The sequence below is a fragment of the Spea bombifrons genome, chromosome 5, assembly GCF_027358695.1.
Source record: "Spea bombifrons isolate aSpeBom1 chromosome 5, aSpeBom1.2.pri, whole genome shotgun sequence".
NCBI lineage: Eukaryota > Metazoa > Chordata > Amphibia > Anura > Pelobatidae > Spea > Spea bombifrons.
In genome coordinates, this window is record NC_071091.1 from 96,208,390 (window position 1) to 96,230,550 (window position 22,161).

The following is a 22,161-nucleotide window of genomic DNA, read 5'->3' on the forward strand; positions in this document are numbered from 1 at the left end:
ATTTGAATGCATGTCAGTGCTGATTTACATGCAATGTAATACATTGGGGGTCTATGCAACGTAATCACCAGTGTGCGTTTTACTTCAAAAATGCCAGTGTCTTCTGTTAACTAAATGTTTAGTAGTAATGAAGATTTAGGGACATTTCTAAGGCTTTGGAAAGCAAGCCCGCTTCGTTAAAGTGGTTCACTAAACTGACTGTTGCATTATAACCAAATGAAAAAATGAAATGAAGGCAGTGTACATTATCCAGCATAGGAGAAACTTAAAAATCAGTAATTTCAGTCGTGGTCATGCTACTGGATTCTGATCTAAATTAAACAGATAAGTGGAAAAAGATGAAAATGCGAATAAATGGAATTAATCAAAATGCCTGCCAATCAGAGTCGGGAAAGGAAGTTCATCAAAGGATGAAATGGAAATAAATGATGTACATTAAATTAAAAACATGTATCCCCATTACCCCTGAAGCACCGCATATTAGACTGTTTTGCTGTATCTCATGGGAGCTGGATTAATGTAATGTATTTTACATCAATAGAGGCACTAGAAAGATGCTCTAAACGTTTACTCGCTATGTAACATTGAACCTTCTCGTTTAGCTTTAGAACTCCCATCTCTCACAAATGATACGGTTTAGAGGTCAAGTTGAAATGAGGTAGCATTCAAGTAGAGTTGTTAAGCATTGACTGCATTGATTTAAAGCAGAAGTCCCTCGGAAAGAAATGTTTTTCTACTTGAACATGAAATCCAGTGCTGTATACAGAAATGTGGGTTAATACTGACAAAACCTAGATTTGTGTCGTTTTGTTCCAATAAACATTCTTTACTTGCAGATCTGGAGACTGCCATTGTTGTCAGTCATGACATTTTGTGAGACAGTCACCGCACAGAGAGATCTACAACTCATACACATAGCTAATATGCAGATACCTGGAAACATTATGCAAAAACACATATTCTTTAGGGACTTCTAATCAATATTAAAACAGTATTATATAGTGTGAAATGATAGAATGTGTATGTGTGCCATAACGTCCGATCTCTCTGTTATTTCTCACATGCACATGTTTGTGGGAAGGTATACTGTGATCAATCAGTTCCAGGTGATGGTATTGTGTTTCCAATTAGCTACCTTCCCATCACATCCTGTATGCCGTGCCCAGATTCCCCCCGTACCCTTTTATTCTTTTGTGCCAAAGAGATCAAAAACATTTTTATATTAAAATCACATATGAGAAATAAAAGTTTGCACTTCACACCCAGAAGTTGGGCTCGTGTCTATTTTTCCTTTTGAAACACAAGCGTAACAAGCTGGCTGTTATCTTTCAAGTTAAGATGTCAGACGGGTCCAAGTCATCAAGAAGGCACCAGAGATGAAAAGCTGATAGATGCGGCAGAAGCTAAACATGTCACCCATTTCTCAACCTGGAGAACTCAATCTTCTGCATAACGGAAGAAATTTCCCTTCCTTATGATAGGATAAATCCTTTTATAAAACAGTTTATTTTTATAGTGGTTTAGGCACTGGGAATAATGCCAACCAAATGTTCACATAATCCTGATATTTTCAATTCTTTAATGTAGCTGACGCCATTCCCTCATGCCGGAACTCTCCCTTATTGAGGCAATTATGGTACAAGTTTTAAATCATTCAAGGTGATTTTTGTTCACTCTTTGTGTACATATGGATATCTGTCATGGGATGTTTTAAGATAATAATCTAGCTTTTTTTTTATATAGTTGGAGCTCAGCCTTGTAACGTTTTTTCATATATCTGTGTATGATTTTAACATTTAGAAACTAGTGTCTATAGATAAATCGTTAATATTTTTTCCTCTGTAGTCCCCTCTTCTTTTTGAGGGGATTGGCTGCTTCTGTGTTATTGTGAATTAAATTTTCCTGCGCAATAAACAAAACCGCAGAGGAAAAGTTCTAAATCAAACAGGAAACACAATAGTTCTAGAAACTTTGGAAATGTGTATTTATAAAATCTGAATGTCTTATGCATACCACCGCGATCCCCTTTATAACCATATTTAGGAAATGTTGGGTTCCGTGTTTTGTCGCTGCAGTGGGCTTGCAGGCAAATGCATATTTGTTCACCCGCAGCATATGTTAATACGAAAAACACCACCAGGCATTGTTTTTTTGTCCATGCATGACAGTGATTGTAAGTAATTTACATTCCACTACCCCGTTAAACCTACAAACATTTTACTTCTGACTTTCTCCACAAATCAAAAGCACATTTACGAAGGGATGTGTGTGCTACTTTTTCTGAAGACATATTTCTTTCTTTACTAAAACCATTCTTTTCCTAAAAATATGTTGTCTCCGTTGGTTGAAATAGCAATTTACTAACGCCTATAATCTCCCTCCAAGAAGACAGTTCTAAAACCAATGACATTCAATCACATGAACGTGGTGGGTACCACAGAGATGTTTGTGTGTTATACCCTTTTTCATTATTTCGCCTGGGGTGGAGTTGTAGTGTCTTATAGAAGGCTGTGTATCTGGATGGGCCGTCTTCTTCCCATGGATGGCCCATCCTTTGGTACTTAGATGTTGGCCAAACCTCATTGGAACATTAATGTGTTACAGCTGGAATGCCAGAGTTCAGCCGTCAATCCGTCAATAAGCACCACATAAAGTCAACAGTTATTCTTTGTCAAACCAACAGAGAGGTCCAGGCGGCTGTAAGCCCCTTCGCCTCGGTCAGCAAATTAATTCTTGGTAATTTTGGAGTAAAAGTTCCAAAAGTCCAAATCAGAAGGAATGCTTCCATATTGATTCACTTGCCTAATCTGCCAATATCTGTACCTGCCATTAAAATATCAAAGCTTTGTCTTATATTGTGGTTATGCCCTCCTTACCTATTTAACCTCATTGTATTATCTAGACGCAGCTGTGCTTGTTTTAAACATTGGCAAGAAATAGCACAGATAGCTAGCATTAAGCTCTCCAACCTTTGCCAATTATTAAAAACTACATAGACCGGCATGGTTTGGCTTTTAAACAACACATTGTTGAGTGATAATCCTGGTCGTATAAGTAAAGTATTGTTTGTGAAGACTAGGAGCTAAATCTATTTCAGAATGTGTAAACCGTTGGCCAGTCTTCTCCACCATCATTTAGTGAATTGTATGCAGATTCCTGAAACCCGTATTGTGTCTGCTTAGTTTCAGAATGACTATAAAATGGATAGCAGGTGGTAATCCATGCACGGAAGATATGTCAAAGTTTGTGTGAGAAAGGTAATAGAACAGTCACCTTAAATTGTAATGATGAAACAAACCAGCCATTATCGTTAATCTTATATACAATTTCATCAGAAAAGGTTATCCAAAAGGTGTTTGCAAAATACAAGAGATCAGACATTTACCTTTCATAAATACGTCTGCAATGTAAGCATATCCAGTATTTCTTCTTGCACCCTTAAAGAATCACAGAGTCTACATATTCCAGGCGTACATTAAGTCTGTTGCTCATCTCTACACATTCTAGAATACTTATTGATAAAAGGCCACGATTACTGGGCTAACAGTTTGTGTAAGGTTTGATGAATTCTATAATATATTGGCTCTGCTCACAATCTTTCATATACCGCTGACCTTAGACATAGTGAATGCATGTGCGTTCATGCATTGAGGGTGATACGTTTGTGCTTAAAGTATCTTATAAATGTGCTAAAAAAGTCAGTTTGCCCTATTATTGTTAGTGCCTTTGGAAATCCTGCAAAACCATCATGTTGTCACTTTAGTCGTTGCAAGACTTAAGGTGGCTAAAATAGGTGGTTATTTTGATGCTCCTGGCAGCTAACATTGAGGCTATAGAGATTATCCCTGTAGTTCCTGGGAAGAGCACATCCCATGTCTGTTATCAATAGGTGGGCCGTTAAAATATTTTTGGCACATGGGGTAGTGGAAAAGTCTGAACACCTGGCTACCCCTTATTTGAGATGCCGTACGTAGACCGTCTTTCTGCCGTATCCTCCCACTTACGGTTGTCTGTATTTTTTCCATCAAGCGTTATTAAATGCTACAGTTGGACAATCAAAGTTCTTTAGATAATGTCATCCATATGGCTAATAAAATTAACCATAGATTTTGGGAGAGACTTGTACGAATTGAACATTGCTACAAAGTGCACATCGTGCCTTTGATGTGGACTGATAATTTGTGTAGGGGAGATTGGACAGCTATTATCCTCACTTTAGTCATTGTAATCAGTTCCTTTCTATCAAAATCACTTAGAGTTGGTATGGATGCGTGGCATATGTATCCTTTTATTTAAGTGATCCCACAGACGGTAACGGGCATGTTTTATCAGAGAGGACAGATCGTCTTGATCTAATCTCTTTTGAGACCAAGCCGATTTTATGCTTTCCTTTTTGTTTCTTTTTAGCACTTACATTTCTGTATTACTTTTATTAGCCATTTAGGAGATATTTGCTAAACCATTACCAAGTGAATGATCTCAGTATAGGATCTAGGACCTATTGGATCTTTGATTGTTTTAATAGATAACGTAACTGTTTTAAAGTCTGTTTTATTTTGTTTAATTTGGCACCTCCATCTTTAGGTGTGGCTATTATATTGAGCCAATTCTCATCCAATTCCCCTCCCTTCCCTGCAAAATCTCTTTCCTATCTCATATTATTCAGCCCATGCTGTCTGCCCCTGCTTGGTTATATTGTTGCCCCTGCTGTACCTACAGTCTGCCCCATTCCATCAGATTCTCTCCTACTTCATCTCACTTTAATACATATACAATCCGTCTTCTTCCTCCTCAACCTGCATCCAGATCCTCCCCACCTTTGAGATCTCAGGGCCACACTTGCTGTATATATTATTCACTCCCAAATAGTCCCTCGCTTTCTGTCTAATTCCCCCCCAACCTGTTAATAGATTGTATTGTTACAAGAGCAGGGTCTCTTCTCCTTCGGTACCAGTATGTGTAAATGTCTTAATGTTATTGTCATATTGTATCTTATTCTTTTTAATGTTGTTGCTAATTCCATGGCCCCCCTATAGTTATAGCTGTACAGAATATGCTGGCACTCTATATGGAGTAAGGTAATGGAGGTAGCGTGTTTGTGGTGTACCTTATAACGGCAGGCGTGTGTCACTTAGCCCACCCCTGTAGGTTTTTTTTTAGGCGTCTAAGTTCGTTCACAGCAAAACTTAACACACAGGAATATTTGCTATTGAATCAAAGCAACAATCAGAGATCAAAGGATGCCAAGTCCTTTCTAATTCCAGAATGTCCGTGGTGCCTCCGAAGGAATTCTAGCCGCAACCCAAATATTTAAAAATCTCACCAGTTTCAGATGGAGAGTACCCATCATCGGGACAGAGCAAAAAAAAAAATTGACACACGCTTGCCATTTGAAGGCAGATTGAGATCATGTGTATGTAAGACACAATTAAGCAATCAGCCGTAGCTATGGTAACATTAATTTATGACAAAACATCCTCGCCTGTTTCAAAAAAACCAGTGAGAAACATTCTTAGGTTACTGACAGGATTTTGTAGACGTTGCCGTTTTTGTCTAATTTAAGCCATGCTGGGTTTATGATTGGGGTGTGATTTGTCAAGAGATTGAGTGAAACCGTAATATTCCCGTACTACCTGCAGGTCTGTCTTCACACCGTATTATACTAGCCAAGGAAGTGAAATAGTTGACACATCTTTGATGGTGATAACATACAATCCGAGGTTGGAGGTTTTTTTTAAGATTAATTAACTCATATAGTGTTCCTGTACTCCGTATCATTAGACCCTGCTGGAACGTTCTGGTCCGGTAATAGTTCTTGAGGTCTCTAGAAAGTCTCCTGTTGTTGCGTTGCCAAATATTTGTATTTTTGGTCTTCAACCATTTATTTTCTTAGCCCGTGGCATCGTTTGGCAGCATGCTTATTGATCGGTGTAGTATGTAGAAGTTCAGTGTTCATATGTATTCTTTCGTAAAGATAAATTGATCCAATGTCGTTACTTGAAAAATGTATGACAAATTAGGAATATTAAATAGTCACCATGTTGCTTTGTAATGCTTATTTATATTATATACGTTCTTTGTAGAATAAGCCGGTTGATAAGGTTGGTTAGTATGACCAGGTTTTTCTCCTATTTCTGCAGTGTATGGTAAGAACAAAACCCCTTCCTCATTAAACACTATTTATGACAATTCCCTGTTTTGTATCCCGTTTTGGATGTAAAGGCAGCATCCTTGAAGATGATATTAAATGTGTGAAATTAGTGCCCACTTACATGCACTTTTATTCTGGCTCAAATAAATGCAATTTAGCTCAAAATATGAGCTGGTGGTATATTAACAAACACCTTGTGTACACGCGGTAATAAAATATTAACAGTAGATTAGGGCCAGTTTGAAGGGTCCCACTAGTGCACCAAGAAGTCTTGGGACCCCTTAAGATTTGCCCCCTCTGCGTAATGCCCCTGTTTTCAGGGTTCACAGAAGGTTTTTCTATCCAGCCTTTAATTGTTGAGTAAAAAAAGGAAAATCATTTATCTTCATTAGAGAAACCTTAGCGATTACTCAGTGTTTTGAATACTGTATATACCCGGCTATTCTGATCTATAATGACTTTGTTTTTCTTTGGTGCAATAAACGTTTGGAGAAATGTCACTGTTGCTTTGGCATCTCCTCTGCTCCATTAAATTGTGAAAAATATTTTTTTTGCTCTAGTAATTTTATTTACGGTATTAATAAATGCCCCCAAAACATACTTTTAAACGTTTCCTTTAACTGATAAAATAGTGAACCATAAATTGGTGAATTTACAACAAAAAAAATAATAGTGTGTGTAGGGAAATATATATTTTATAAAAGTGACCAGATGTGAAAGCCCAGAGTCTTTACTAATTTACACCTGGTATAGTAATGTATTTCATTGTTATTGATGCTGGTGAGGAAGTGAAAAATAAATATTGGATGTTGTAAAAATGTTATTTATGAATTTATGTATAAATAATAGCGGATATAGGAATATATCTTCTACATAGTGACGGTCTGCCAAAGTAAATAAGGCCCTCATATAGTAACCAATATTAAATAACTCTCCAGAGATCCCACAGTAGGCAGAGCTCTGATCCTAGGAAGCATTTCGATATTCTCAGTCTGCCTTATGATAATTTGGTGTCCTCACTTTTTTTCTGGTTTATTTTAAGAAGTATTCACAGGTTATATTTGCAGTGACTCAGGTACTGCTTGGTTAAATACACCAACATAGCACATTTTGATTGTGTATATTTATTGGATATATCCTATGTAGCTGTCATAGTCTGTGAACGCTGGCGTGATTCCATTCTCAGCCCAAGTGTGTTGGTAGGACTTACATTTATTACCTGAGTATGGAGAAAGGCTAGCCAGCAGCAAACTCTCCAACTGTAGCCAAACTAACCTTCCCATGAACCCCCTTTCGCTGTAATTAAACTGGTGAACTATTTTATGATTAATTCAGAGCGACTTGGATATAACATACACAACCATCGACATGAAACAGACTTTTTTTTTTTTTATCAAACCATTTTCCAAACTTTGGAGACGTTTCCTCCAATACTGATAACTGCTTTATACGATCTCTGTGAGCCGTGTATGTAACTCGTTAGCGTCGTCTTACTCTTTACACGTTTTCTCTTTCTTTCCAACCAGGTGTAGCATTTCCTTGGACCATCAGTCTTCAGCATTTCAGTGTCTATACTCTCCTGGATCATAGAGTGATTCTGAACTTAGTGGAGCCCATGAGCTGCACTTCAACCCTCGCTGTGACCTCCCACAGCCTGTCGTCTTCTGAGCCGGACCCTGGACACTCTTTCGTGGTCTGTCTACACGTAGATCTTGAGCCACTAGAAATAAAATGCTCCAATCCACAGGTCAGTAGTAATCACAGTGCGTACACTGACAGACCGGACAAACCCGTAATCCTGTTGTAATGTTTTATTCTCAGATCGCTAAGTGGGGTAAGGTTAGATTGTGTTTTGTTTCATAATTAATCTATTCTTCCTTTTACCCACCTGAAAACAAGCCTCGTCTAGCCAAAAAGTAAAAGTATCTGTTGTGTGAAAGAAAGGAATAGCGATCAGATGTGGACTTTTTGAATCTTAACACATGATTATTTTGTCTTATGTGCGTTCACTTGCTAAAAGACTATAAAAATTCCACTCCAGTTTTTACCCTCGCGCCCTTTCACGCTACATGAAATTTTGATTGGAGTGCGTCTCGCGGTTAAAATTGCCTGGAATAAATCAGAAGGAGAGAAAAGAAAAAAGGTGATTACAGCTGCAAGACACAACTTCAAAGTTTGCTTAGATTTTTTCCCCCGCTAGTATGTTCATGTATTCAGTGCTGTATCCGTGTGTCGGGTTAGGAGATGGCCTTGTATAACCTGCAAAATGGCCCGCCGGTAGAGCAAAATGTCAATGCTTTGGCACATGTTGCATAATACTGCAATAATAACCACAGCAATCAGCAGAAGTGTTGTCTTGACAATGAAGTTTATTATTAAAGGTGCTGCGTTCTTTGGGAACATTTAACACTTGGAGGAAGGAATGTCGGGAAGATGTAGACGCTCTCCGATGTAACAGTAACAGTTTAAAACCTCTACTCTTTTTATTTTTTAAACTTTTTTTAGTGAGTTAAAATCTCCTTTTTGAGGAGCTGAGGCTGTGCTTTCACTCAAAGGCATCAATGAAGTACAGCATCGGGCCCCACCATCAGGCTTTTTCAGACTGGTCTATGTTGGCGTTAAAGGTGTTCCTCCTGTAGTAATGGGATTTGACCCATGGTTAATAAGTCACTTTTAGCTGCTTTCATATATTTTCCCAAAAAATCTAAATGACTTAAAAAAAAAATTTAAAAAATAAAAAAATTTAAAAAAGTTATTTTTTTAAAGGGAAAAGTAAATCCTGTTTACAAAGGCCTACAATGTATCGAGATAATTACTATTATTGAGAAAAACAGCGCACATGAGTGAGCCAATGACACAAGAAAGCCCCCTCAAGATTAATCACTGCATTTTGGCTACAAATATATAATATCAGATAGTATGTAATGTCTCAGATGGGAACGCCCATTCTTTATATCCTTTTGATATCAGGTTACGCTCACATGCTCACACACCATTGCTACAGATATGCCCAACATGTTTGTGAATACCATGTACACCTATGAGGCTGTAGGTAGAAGGAGCGTGGAAATTAAATCCAAGTTTTCCTACAAGCGATCATTGGCGTTTGCGGTGATGTCGTGTAGAGCCTTTCTAATTTTCTCTAACCCTTAAAGTGTCAAATTTGTGTTGCATTCCATGTAGGTCACGACATTAAATGTTTCACTAAAAGTATCACTGTTCATATAATTAGAATTCCAAATCTGTTACAACGGATCAGATCAGAATATTTGGCCTTTCGTAATATATTTTGGCTTATGGTCAGCCTCGCTGCAGCTGGGTGACCCTGGCCCATACTATGCAGTCTATCATATGTCACATTTCTAGGAAAGATGTTCCATAATTATTCCCCCTGTGATTAAAAACAACTCATAAACATTTTGGAAATCTGATGTGTAGACAGCATATTATTATTTTTTTTCTATATACCAGATGATTGTAAGAATATGAAAAGAGCAACAGTTCAACCTATACGGTAGAAGACAGTAACAACAGTGGTGCCTCCGTAATGGCGTCCAGAGAAGGCTTTAAATTGCTTGAGAGTCTCTTTTGGGTTAAAATACAGAGCAGTCTCACTGATTGAGATCCTTGATAAACAAAATAGCCATTAAGAATTAGATAGGGCTCGCCAAACTTGGGCTACTTTGATGTAGTGTTGGGCTGAGAAATAATATGGCCATAAAGTGTGACGGAATCCCCAACATTTATACCTCAGTGTTTTTTCGATAGCATCCGCTGGTCATGCACCGAATTCTCCCTTTGTATTGTGTATTTATTGAGCATTATTATTCTAGGGCCAACCTGGGAATCTGAATGTCTATGCCTTTTATTTTTTTAGGTTGTGCGCTCCTCTATTTTGTATAAAGAAAGGTTTCAACTAAAAAAAAACTCCCAAATTATGGCAATGGCAAATAGCAGTTTACTGCAGAAATTTATAATTTTATATCATCAAATTTTAAAATCAAGATAAGACCGTCAATAATTCTGGAATTGTTTTAATTGTTTATATTTCTGTGAATCCACGCGGCAAGGCTCAGACAATCCATTCGCAACTCCTGCCACCAAATCTTTGGGCCGATATACACGGCACAGAAAAATAAACAGAGGCTTTGCTATCAGCAGGTACACATGTAATTAGTCCCTTCTAGATCATGACGTGAAAGGTTTGCAGCTTATTAATCAGATGGCGGTTAGCATGTGTCACAAAACCACCCAACTAATCCTGCTGATTGTTGAAGCTTTGTATGTAATAAAATGTATATCTGTCCATGTGATATAGAGAGAGACAGATGTACCGCTGCATGGAAAGATGAGCTAAAGTTTTAATGTAACGTGTAGGTGCTGCTAACCTGTGCGGAACTGAAGCCATTTCTTACCACCATGCATCTCTATAATATAATAAAACACAAACCATTTAATAATCTTTTAGTCTCCTTAAATGATGTCTATAGAAGGGTCCCCTGAGTCAGTGTTTGCTTAGGAGCCAAAAAAACCAAGAAGTGCCCAGATGTTTGGAGAAATCTGACATGGACGTTGAGTATTTGGCATTCCATTAAGATAGTTCAGATATTTGTAGGATCCAGATACGGAGCGAGCTTGAGAATGAAGGCTGTTTGTTTTTGACTGTATCGCTTATACTTAACATATTAAACAATCCTGCAAATGATTTTATAGCCTAAGGATGCTTATAACCATCCCATGAAGTTCATTTGAAAACAAAGAGCGATTTATGTAAATTGCCCAATGTTTCCTTTTTGTAGAAAAATAGCGAGTGTTGAAAACTTTAACGAGGAAAAAAAAATCAAGTGCTGTTTTAGATCAAATGGAGCTTGACCTCTGTTTTACTGCATCTGTTCGGCCACATAGGGAGCAGCTCCGAGTCTGTGTGTGTCCCCAGGCCGCAAAAAAAGGCTGAAAAATATAAAAAAATATTCCCCCTCAATGTGCGAGGAATATGGCATCCAGCTGTGATCTGCTTATAGATTGTGTTAGCATTTTTGTACCCAGCCTTGTTTTATACACTGCATGGCAATATGTTGTCACACAAATTCTGTGATTAATGCTTATTTACAAAGGCTTGTGTAAATATCTGAGATAGAGTCAAACAACGTGCAAGTTAAACAGTACGATCTGCGAATATCGGAATGACGATTCTCCGCGGGCCGTTACGCCGGGCAGCGCAGGCTTTCCTTTTAATCCGGCTGTAGAGGTTTACTTTGCTTTTATATATTTACTCTAATAATTATCCCATCTTCACGAGCACATGCCGATCATTAGCTATTTTAGGAAAATGAAAGGATTGATTAAATGTTTTACTTTTAGGAGTGTATCAATATAATTAGATCCATACTATTAAGAAAACCCTAAATTTGTTATACTTTGTTTATAGAGAATACATGTTTTCACTATAAATGTCTCAGATAGAGCGTGTAATGGGTGCGGGCCGTTGTTGTTGTAGTAAACAAAGTTTTATTTTGTTTTTATTAGAATTTAATGAGTGGACCGAGTTTCTGGCTATTTATCAAAATGTTCTAGTCTGAGAGTCTCTCCTCCTACAGTTCCGTGCAATAACTAGTAACGTTTGGGATAAAGTGCTTTTTACTGTAGATAATGCTCTTACACGCCATCAGTGAATCTGATCATTATGTGCTTAAGACACGATCACAGAGTTACTAAAGCGATTGATTGTTTTTTGTTACAATCGGTATTGACTCATTTAATCCCAGAGCCAAGCTGCCAAAATAAGCTTCCACTATCACCAAGTTGTGGGGACAATTTTTTTAAGACAACCATGATGCATGAAGGGTTAATGGATTATCTGTTTTATTGAAGGTTTATTCTGAAGGGGAAGTCCGTAGGGGCTACCGTAGGCTTAATTTAGGTCAACGTCCCAGCCACCCCTCACCACTTTCCTCTTCGGCCGCTGTCCTCTCTGCGGAGCCTGATTTCCCAATAGGCATACCTCGGTATTCTCCGGGTGAAACCCTGCCTCCCCAGCTCTCTACATCCTTTCATGAAGCCACTTTCCCAGAAGAGGGAGAGCTCTGGGTAGCCTACCCCGGGATGTCCCAGATGTTCCAGTAGAGTGATCTGCCATCCAGGCCCTCGTTGGCTGTGGTCAGAGTATGCCACTGCTGCCGGGTGACTAAGACTGACTGTTATATTGTTTACTACAAAGCAGTAGGATAAGGACCTGATGTTTTTGGTTCCCCTTAAGAGTTTTAGTCACTAAACATTGAATTGTAGGTGAGTTGATACATTTCAGCCCATTAACCATTAATTATTTGTGCCATATTATGTTATTAATTCAGGGTTCAGCCTAGACTCCAGTCCAAGGATTACATAACTGCACTGGTTTTATAGTCAACACTGCATTTGCACAAGTAACTGGATTACCGATTATCCCTAAAATGATCACCGTCTGGTTGCCCGCAGAGCATTTGTCACTTAGGGCTGCCATGACAGCCGCACAAGTGATCGAATGCCCCGACACTATTCCTTTCATTCACAATTGTCCTGTGATAATTTGGGCAATAGTGTCGCAACTAAACTGCAACTGTTATTATCTATGTATATTTATCCAATGCTTATGCACAAGCAAGTTGTATTAAGTGTCAGGTTAACCATGGACGGGTTAATGCGCTTAGGCCAGTTGCTTTTCTAATGTGCTGCATTTATGAATGTGTCGGGAAATGTACCGATTAACAATAAGTCTAAAGACGGCACGCTTCTTCTGGATGTATACCTGTTAGTCTGTAACCCGTGTATAACCTCTGGTTTTTCAGGTTGAGCTGATATACCAGTTAACGGACACCATGAGCAAAGTATGGGAGAAGATCCAGAGGAGAGGCATCCTATGTCACCCGTCCATGTACACCGAGACCCCTGCCGGCCAGACCCCCAGCTCTCCGGTCAGAAGCAGCGTTGGTACCGCTCCTCCAGATACCAGCACATGCAGCCCATCTGCTGACATGGGGACCACAACTGAGGCAAGTGTTTCTGATAGATGACTCCGCTATCACTATATAAATCCCCGAAAAGCATCACAAACTGGTATGTTAATGCGGCCATGTATGTAAGCGATCCATCTGAAGACACGCATCAATACCCGTGTTATATGTGTCTCCTTAATAAACTCCTTACGTTCTGTAGTTCACATAATGGAAAAAACCTTCTGTGACCGTGTTGGTTAATTAATGGTAGCCGTATTGAAACCATAAACCTAGTCTGTTAAATATTACATACAGCTTGGAGAAGATCACAAAGACATTTAAGACGTTTTCAATGCACAGAAGGCTGTGTGCTTCAGAGAAAAGGGTGATCCGTGGGAAAAGTATTCCAGGAAGTAAACTTATCGATCAGTCCCTCGGGAAATGTGGGCTTTATTAATATTACAACTCATCTCCAATCTGTACCGTGCGAGAGGCTTATCCACGATGTATTTCAGGTTATCTGCGAGGACCATCCGATACCTTGAGACAGTTTAATGAGCATTTAGGCTAACATAAAACGTCACAGCAAAGGTGGGGACCAAGCCAATACGGCATTGTGTCATGTAGACACAACCCGCAGACACAGTACAGACGAACACATTTGAGGATTTGGTGTTGATAATGTGTAGATTAATGCCAGTGTTTTTGGTTTTTCTTTAAAATGTTCTTGACTAATACAGTCGTAACAGCTGATTCATGTTCCAGGCTCTCCTTTATTTTGCTAATTACCTTCATTGCAGTAGGAATTTGCAGTAATTAATAGAATGCAGAGGTCAAGGGTAGCCAACGGGTAACCTTCCATCTGATGTACATCAACATCACATCGCAGAGATCCGGCAGCATCGTCACGTACCCAATATAAAAAATACCATAATAACTAGCTTTGTATACACTCTATTTTATACCGTTTTCGGTGTCATTGATGTCATATTTTGAAGAGGTTTTCAGGCTAAGCCAATCATGAAGGAACAGCGGGGGTTACACAGTTAGCTGCAGCAAGTACATGAATGAAACCCGGGCAATCGGTGTCCAGTAGGAGGACATGAAATAAAAGAAGTGTATGAATAGCAAGGTGGAATTAGATTAGAGATAGTCCAGTACCAAAATATATATATTTTTTATTATTTGATTAAGAACATATTTTTTATACAGATTGTGTCTGTGTGTGTGTGTATATATATATATAATTTTGTTTATCAAGGAATCCAATGCCTTTTAAATGTTCGGTTCATTGCAGAGCACAAACCACCACTTTGGCACAGTGAGGGTTAATACCATATTCCAGTAAACACTTTAACGCAGATGCTTTGCTACAGTCAGGCGGATACGTTCATTCCTTCCAATAAACGCATGCATTAGCCGGCATGAAAAAAGCCAATCTAATTAGCGAGTGGACCGTGTCCAGGCAGGTGCGGCGTGTTAGCGCAGGTATGCCGGCGCGGTGTTCCTGTGCGAGTGCGTTTCCGCGTGTATTCCTTTCATTAGCGTTCCTCGACTGCCGCGCAACACGAGAGCGCCGGAGACGTGTCCTGCCCTGGGCTGCTTTATTTGGCCGCAGCGATGCAGTAACCTGGCAGAACGCTTAACGCTGGCCGGGGCAAAATGCTTGGGAAATTGCTTTTGGCAATTGAAAAATGAGCTGGTGCAATTTAATACAACACCGTGAGAATAGAAAGCAAATTTAAAAATAGTCGTTTTTTTGTAAGCAATGCGAACACATTTCTACCAGATTGTCAATAAGAAACCCACATGTTTCTTCCCAGGCAGTGGAAAATTGATGTTGCACACTAGATTACAAACATATATATATATATATAATTTAAATGTAGCTGTTTATCAATTTTATCAATGGTATATATATATATATTTTTTTTTAAAGGATTTGCAACTAAAACACAAACATTTTTTTAAATACCTTTTACCATCCCGGTCTCAATCGTGCCATTCTCTGATAGACTGGTATTAATTCACCAAACACAACCACTACATGTCATTTGTATTAATGATTGATAGTTCAAGGTGATAACGCAACCTGCGACATATACTTGGTGTTCTGTTTTTTTGGCTGAATTTATCAGGCAATAAGCATACAACTAATTGCATAAACACGACAGGAACGTGGTCTGTATAGAATGTTTAATAAATGACACAAATGAACAACGACGTGGAGCGATCCTAGAACACGTAACAATACGTAGACTCGGATACAGCAGCTTTGCAGTCGCTTCTGTTCATGTTGTTTCTTTCTAGGACATATCCACATTTGCTTACCACCTACCGCCTGCAGTATGTGGGGTGTTTACATTTACAGAAGGTGATTAATTACTTCATCAGGTTTATGCTTCCTTGTTGATCCAGTGAAGAAAATTAAACGGGGGTGGTCAGGAACATGTAAGACCAATAATGACAACCCTAACCTTGTATTTAAGTGACCTGTTAATCTAAATTAAATCTTTTGCTATATATGAGGTGCTCCCTTAAAGTTTTGGTTACCACAAAGATGCAGCCATCAGTCTGGCAGATGCTGCTCTGCATTCACTGTTGGCCAGGTTCCTCCAATCTTGGCCAACCTGAGTATCTGTTGGTTCCCTGCTGAATGCTGTGAAAATGTTTATTTTTTATTTTTATAATAATATAATTACCTATGAATACAGTGGCTGCAAGCTCCTACCAAGTACCCCGCCGGACCCTGCAGATCTCTGTTCCCTTGATGTCGGGGATGATCCTTCAAAATGCAAAAGCGTTTACCCGCAAATAGCCAGATTCACAACAGTTTATTTCAGTAACTAACATTTGTGAATAGAGACCCAAGTCAGAGCCAATGCCATGAAGGAGAATCAATGCAAAAAGAACCAATTAAAGGTGTTGTTCCACTTGTGTTCTCTAGTATGGCAAGCAGAGGTGTCATTGTATCCTTCCTTGTGAAGGGTTAATCACATAAAAAGCTGAAAATAGAAAGTGATAAGTGGGACAGCACCTTTAAACCCTTGCCACTTTGTGAGTCGTTGGAACGTGTTGTCCGCCAATCTATAAACCCAAGAAACATCTTCACTTCGTGGTGGATTATTTAGCTTTCCTTCTAACTCATTTGTAGCAAAAGGAAAATATTTTCTTCCATACTTTCCTATTTACTGCTATTGGGGTTTAATAAAAAGAATCACAGTGTTTAAAGTAGAAATGAATTAATTCCATATAAATTGGCTAATTCCAAATAAATGTTCCACAGGCTTTTATTTCATTGCTCTTAAGTGCTTTTTAATGCTGTAAAGAGTATAATATGAGAAGACTGATGTTATTTCATGTGATGCCTGCTGCCAGTTATAGAGCGCTGAGCGCTTGTTCTCAGGTTTTCATGGATAAGGTTCACATGGCTGGCTTTTGGGAGCCAGAAGGGTACAAAATACACTCGGCAATCCTCTGGCACCCGAAGGGTTACGCTGCCATGTGTAAGAAGTATTTTAAACTACAAAGCTTCCCGAGTATATTTTGATGCATTTCCATAACTCAAACAGTTTACATTACAGATTAAATAAGCCGGCTGGTAATAAGCAGTCCTTCCTTTAAAAGAGCAGTCAAGCTGGGATATTTTCGGAGATCAGTGACGTAGGCAGTGTTTGCTCCGAGCACGCGTGTTTATTGTGTATGTGCGTGTGTTTACAAACACTGGGGACACATGTTTGCACACTCACAATGCCTGCTCCTCTAGGACTCCAGCCTAACTAGCCCGCAAGGACAATGTGCCACTAAACCCATGAGGAACGAGCCAATCTGCAGAGTATTTCTCCGCGAGACGCTGTGGGAAAATAGGGGCACCTTTGTTTTATGGGGTGTTTTTATATAATTGCGACCGATTTATATATATCCGAATAAGGCGTCCACGAGAATGTATTTTATTTACAGAAATTCAGTTATTTTTATACAAATTGTTGTAACTTTAAAAGCTCTAGTGCACTCGGATACATTCATACTCCCCAAACATTTTAAGATAATAGAAAAGAGGGACGTCGGGATAAGAAAGAGAGATACGAGGATTAAGGTCCAAGAGAGGGACTGTCCCTCCTAAACAGGGACACTTAGGAAGAATGCGAACCTGTTTTAGGGTCTCCATCCCATTTGTATAAGCTTTAATGTTTCTTTGCTGTGCAGCATGTGTTTGGAATCATTCCCTGGCCATTTCCCAGCCTGTCAAGTGCCTGGGCCTATTGGAGTTTGAAATACCCTCCATAATACTTTGCTTACATTAAGTAAATAATGAGGGAAAGGAATGTGGCATTCCCTTCCGGATCCCCGAACATGTCTAACAGATACCACATAAATAATATATTCATTTCTACTGTAAGCCTGCATTACATTAGCAGGGGGCTATTTGTATAAAAATGCCAAGACGTCAGTTACGTTCGTCATAATGTCTCTCTCGCGGCCCCCTAGGGACTGAAGAGCATACGGCATGAGGCATCGGCCCGATGAATGCAGCACCCCTTAGGAAGAGCAAATATTTCCTTCTGCCATATTGGGATTGTTAATAAACGCCATCGTATGTGTGTTTCAGCTGCAAACAGACAGAAAGCAGCTAGCGTTTCTCGTACGTCTTTGTGTTGTGCGCCTGGAGATCTGTTCAATATATCACAACACGCTCTCTGACCGCGGTACAGTCCTCCCGGTGAATCCGGCACACGCAGCTTCTACGGCTGATACACGTCTTATGAGCTCTTTTTAACTGGTTGATAAATAGTCTAATGAAACTGGAAACCAGAAAGTATATAAAAATATAGTGTGCAGAGGGATAATATGGATCGAAAGAGTCCGTACATTCAAAATGCATTTCAATGAAACCTGTCTGCAGCTTTGGAAGTTCAGCATGTGTTTTTTTGCGGTTTTCTGTCCTAAATAGTATTCCTTTTCCTCTCAAAGTCAATTTTCAGGGACCCCCATAAATTGATTTCTCCCTGCATGAGCACAGGTGGCTGTTTAATTGCAAAGATCAGAACTTCTGATTGATCCACTTGTGCTCATCTGAAGAAGTCCTGAAAACACTTTAGCCTCATTCATCGGAATACGCCTCATTCATCGGAATACGCCTCATTCATCCGTACGCTAAATACTGAGGCTGCTGTCTGAGCTATTCCTTCCAATAAGAATATTTTTTGCACCACAAACGCACATAACATCCTGAGTGGCAGTAATTGTCAATACTTTAGTGAATACACGGGCTTAGTCCTAGAATTACAATGCCTGCTACATATACAGTGCACCACAAACACGCTACTACCTCTCCAAAAAAAGCATCAAAAGCCACATCAATGTTTTCCAATCTAATATAGAGTAATAACCCAGAAGTTGAAAACACCTAGTAGCAGAGGAATCAATTAACCTGCCACCAGGGAGCCCTGCAAATGGGAGCCTGCGTGGCCCCGTAGGTCCCGTGACTATGAAGCAATTATACTATATGGAGGTCTTATTACGGATTTATAATTATTGCCATAAAAATGAGATTATTTTCCACATGTAAAGTATAAAAAATAATCAGGTCAGTCAAAATATAAAAATCTCTGAAATCCAGGGTTAGCAGAAAAAAGTTCAAATGAAAAAAATAAATATAATGGAATAAGGATCACCGTAGAAATGCTCAGCCCTTTACTGCTCTCAACAATTTTTTTTTTAGCCTTCCAGCCCTTTCTCGTAATAGATGATATTATTGTTTAAACTGAGAGGTTCTTTATTTTCAGTGTGCCGTCGTGCTTTACTACGGGGCTTTAGCGTTCCCCGCTTGTTGGGTTTAAGGTCATAACGTGTGGGAGCCTCGGGCTACACTCGGCTGCGGCTTCATGACCTCGCTGATTAGTCTGAAGGAGCGTAACATTAATTAAGTTCACTTCGGAAGCCGTGTTTACACACCTCGCGAGTTGTCATGTATCGTGCACTGTTCGCTTCCACAACCTCTTTCTGTGTTCCAACTAACAATCGCCATTTCAAACATTTTTGCTAGTTTTTTTTTGGGGGGGGGTAAGTTTAGCGCAGTGGACAATGTATCTGCTGGACTCGTTGCCACTAAGAGTCTGTATATCTAAAATAACTGGACGTGTTTACCTTACAATTTATCAAAAATGAAAGTATGAGCATAATTACATCCCACTGCAGCAAAATGCGCCTTCTGTTTTAGTAATGTGCTTGAAATTCAGCTCTATATGAGGTTAACAAGATTTTTTTTTTTATTATTTTCATTTTTTTTTTTACAATTTTACATTTCAAGTAAGCTCAACACATATTGCCTCAGCATGATAGTATCTGTTGGTGCTATATTTATCTACGTGCTTTTTTATATATTACAATAACACAATTGTACTTGTGATGCATCAGACACAGAAATGAACAATAACATTAAATAACTATATTATAGAATAAGCTGTGTCAGGGGTAAGGCATAAAGGGGGTCCATGTGCGCCGTATACTTGCTGTTCACAATGCACGTTATATATGAATGAATTGTCTTTACAGTACTATGTATCACTTATCGAATAATCATTCTATTGCTATCTATCAGGGTTCTTAGATGTGGGCTTCTGCGGCTTGTGGTCTCTGTTACACCGCATATCAGAGTCCTTTTGGTGCGTAACGCACGTCCTACGTCACAGGAGCAGAAGCTTAAACTCCCGGGCTGATTATCTAAATGACTGCTGACCACCCAACGATCCTCTGTGCAATGTTTCCCGGGGAGTCGGTGGAAAGATGAGACATGAAAGGATCCAGCGTGCATTTACACATCTGCACTTAACTGTTTTTTTCCCTCTTGAATTGATTTTCACCCCGGTTCAGCCCACTCCTGCTCCTGTTTTATATCTTGACTTCCAAATATGTTAGAAATGCAGAAGGAAGAACAACCGAAATGGACAATAATAGCCGTTATTTTCATTCTTCTCCTCCCCCCTTTATTTTTTCTCTTAATGTCTGGTACGCTAGCTCTTTTACTGTCACTATTTACCAATATCAGAAATTCTTAAACAAAATTCCACCTTTGGGTTTTTGATGGAATGCATTGAGGGCGAGGAATAAATTGCTAATCTGGTTAAATTAGGGGTTAAGGCAGGTGGTTTGTAAAGTATTGTTATTAATTTATGTAGCACCGTCATATTCTGCAGCGCTGTACAATGGACAATCAGGACGTAACAAGTAGTATCTAACATAGTAGGAGAGGGACCAGGAAAGGTGAGCTAGAAGTAGCTGGGAGGCAGAGAATTAACGTGTCGGGTGATAGACGCTGCCCCTTGCTGGTCTAACGTACTCTTTTTTTTATAAAAACCTTGTGTATTTTTTTTTAAATAGTTTAGTAAAATGATTCCATTGAATTAATATGTAGGAATATATGACCTTTTTCGCCATATGCTATACTATAGGTCCACATTATTAAAAAGAAGGCTTTGCATCCTTACACATTTGTAAAAGAATACTATCTATAATGACAAAGTACTCTTTTTAATCAGTATTGTGGTGGCACATTTTTTTTTAGGATTTTTTTAACCATTTCTTTTTCAGTTCTAGCGTCCAGCGTCCTGGTTGGTGGTATTTTTGGCCACAATGCTTTGATTTTTCTTTTGGTTCCTTGAGATTGGCAATGAAGTGCACTCCAGAGTAACCTTTCACTTAAATGTTTGTATTCTCTGCATGCCTTGGGACCCGTTTAAAATTGCTCCTTTTTTTTCCCCCCTCTATATTGTTTATGCGTTCCTCCAATTTGCTTTTAAAACCTTGAGCAATGTCAAACAAAAATAGTTTTCCCCTGCCTTTATTTATGAAGTTTTTGAACTCTGTACGTTTTGCATATAAAGCATCCTCTGTTCTGAAGAGGAGGAGGCTCGCTGATTATTTTTCATAGTCCTCTTTCAAGTGTAGTGAACTTCTAAATGAATTTTTTCAAAGGGGGGCCAGAAGCCCATCTGACCACTTTGTTTACGTTAAATTGAGGAAAAAAAGGAGCATTTGCTTACAATATGTGTAGATGATTTATATTTTGAGCTGTGAGTAATTCTTTTCACACTGACAAGTTTATGGTGAACATTGAACTCCTGTGTGCGCACCCACCGGCCGGGGCAGGCTGTTCCCCGTAGCCTTCTTTATATCATTTCAGTCTGGGTGGTGCGTGGGGGCAGATGGTAGGCAAAGGGGGAGCAGACTTAGGAATGAGCTTTCAAATGATAGCCCAAGAAGAGTTAATCATTTTTACCAGCTCTCCGATTAGGCCAGAGCAAAGAGCAGGGGTAATATAGTCTACGCCGCACCACTTGTTACTGTTTACATAGGCGCAAACAGCGGCAGAAGTGTTTAGTCCTCGGGGAAGCTCTGTGATTGAACAAGAAGCTCAAGTTATTTTGATAAGACGTAGCACCGGTGTGGTCAAGTAACCACGGTCGTCTTGAGGGCCTTGAGGCAGGCCAAGGATGAAGACCTTATGTGTTTTGTTCTTCCTGACGAACAAAGATAAATCCTGCTAACAAAATAAACCCGGTGTTTGGACAAATTTGCACGGCATTGGTGGAAAAACGACGTTGTTTACTTTGGGTCCTGGCGTGAGAAGGTGTGGGAAATTTGCGGGGAGAGAGTGTGTTTGTGAACGCCCAAGACTCTCTCTGTAAGACTGGAAGCGGAGCAGAAAATGTACGGGTAAACACATTTAATGAAGCAGCACCGTAAAAACAGGAATAAGGAATTGGAAGTTGAAATGGAAACAAGAGCGTCAAATGGTTTGCAGCTTTGATTGCAAATTAGTACTTGCTATACCAACCTTATTAGTAATAATTACACACTCATTGCTATTATTTTTCCTTGCAGAGCATTGAGTAGTGTATGAAGGCACAGAGTAAAAGCTGGTGTAAAGTGTATTGCGGCGGTGCGGTGCTTCCACCCTCTATACTATTCCTTTCGGAATAAAGAGAAGTGTGTGCTGAATGCATATAATGCTTCATGGTCCATTAACATCAGCCAAGA

The 22,161-nt window shown here is 39.3% G+C and overlaps 1 protein-coding gene across 1 annotated transcript in view; it reads left to right on the forward strand.

Annotated features, from left to right (window-relative positions):
* The window catches only part of VPS13B (vacuolar protein sorting 13 homolog B), a 359,343-nt gene that overhangs the window by 180,133 nt on the left and 157,049 nt on the right, over positions 1–22,161 (forward strand). The window contains exons 24-25 of the mRNA XM_053466785.1: positions 7,678–7,898; positions 12,976–13,179. Coding sequence (XP_053322760.1) covers positions 7,678–7,898; positions 12,976–13,179 — 425 coding nt within the window. The remainder of the gene's footprint in view (positions 1–7,677; positions 7,899–12,975; positions 13,180–22,161) is intronic.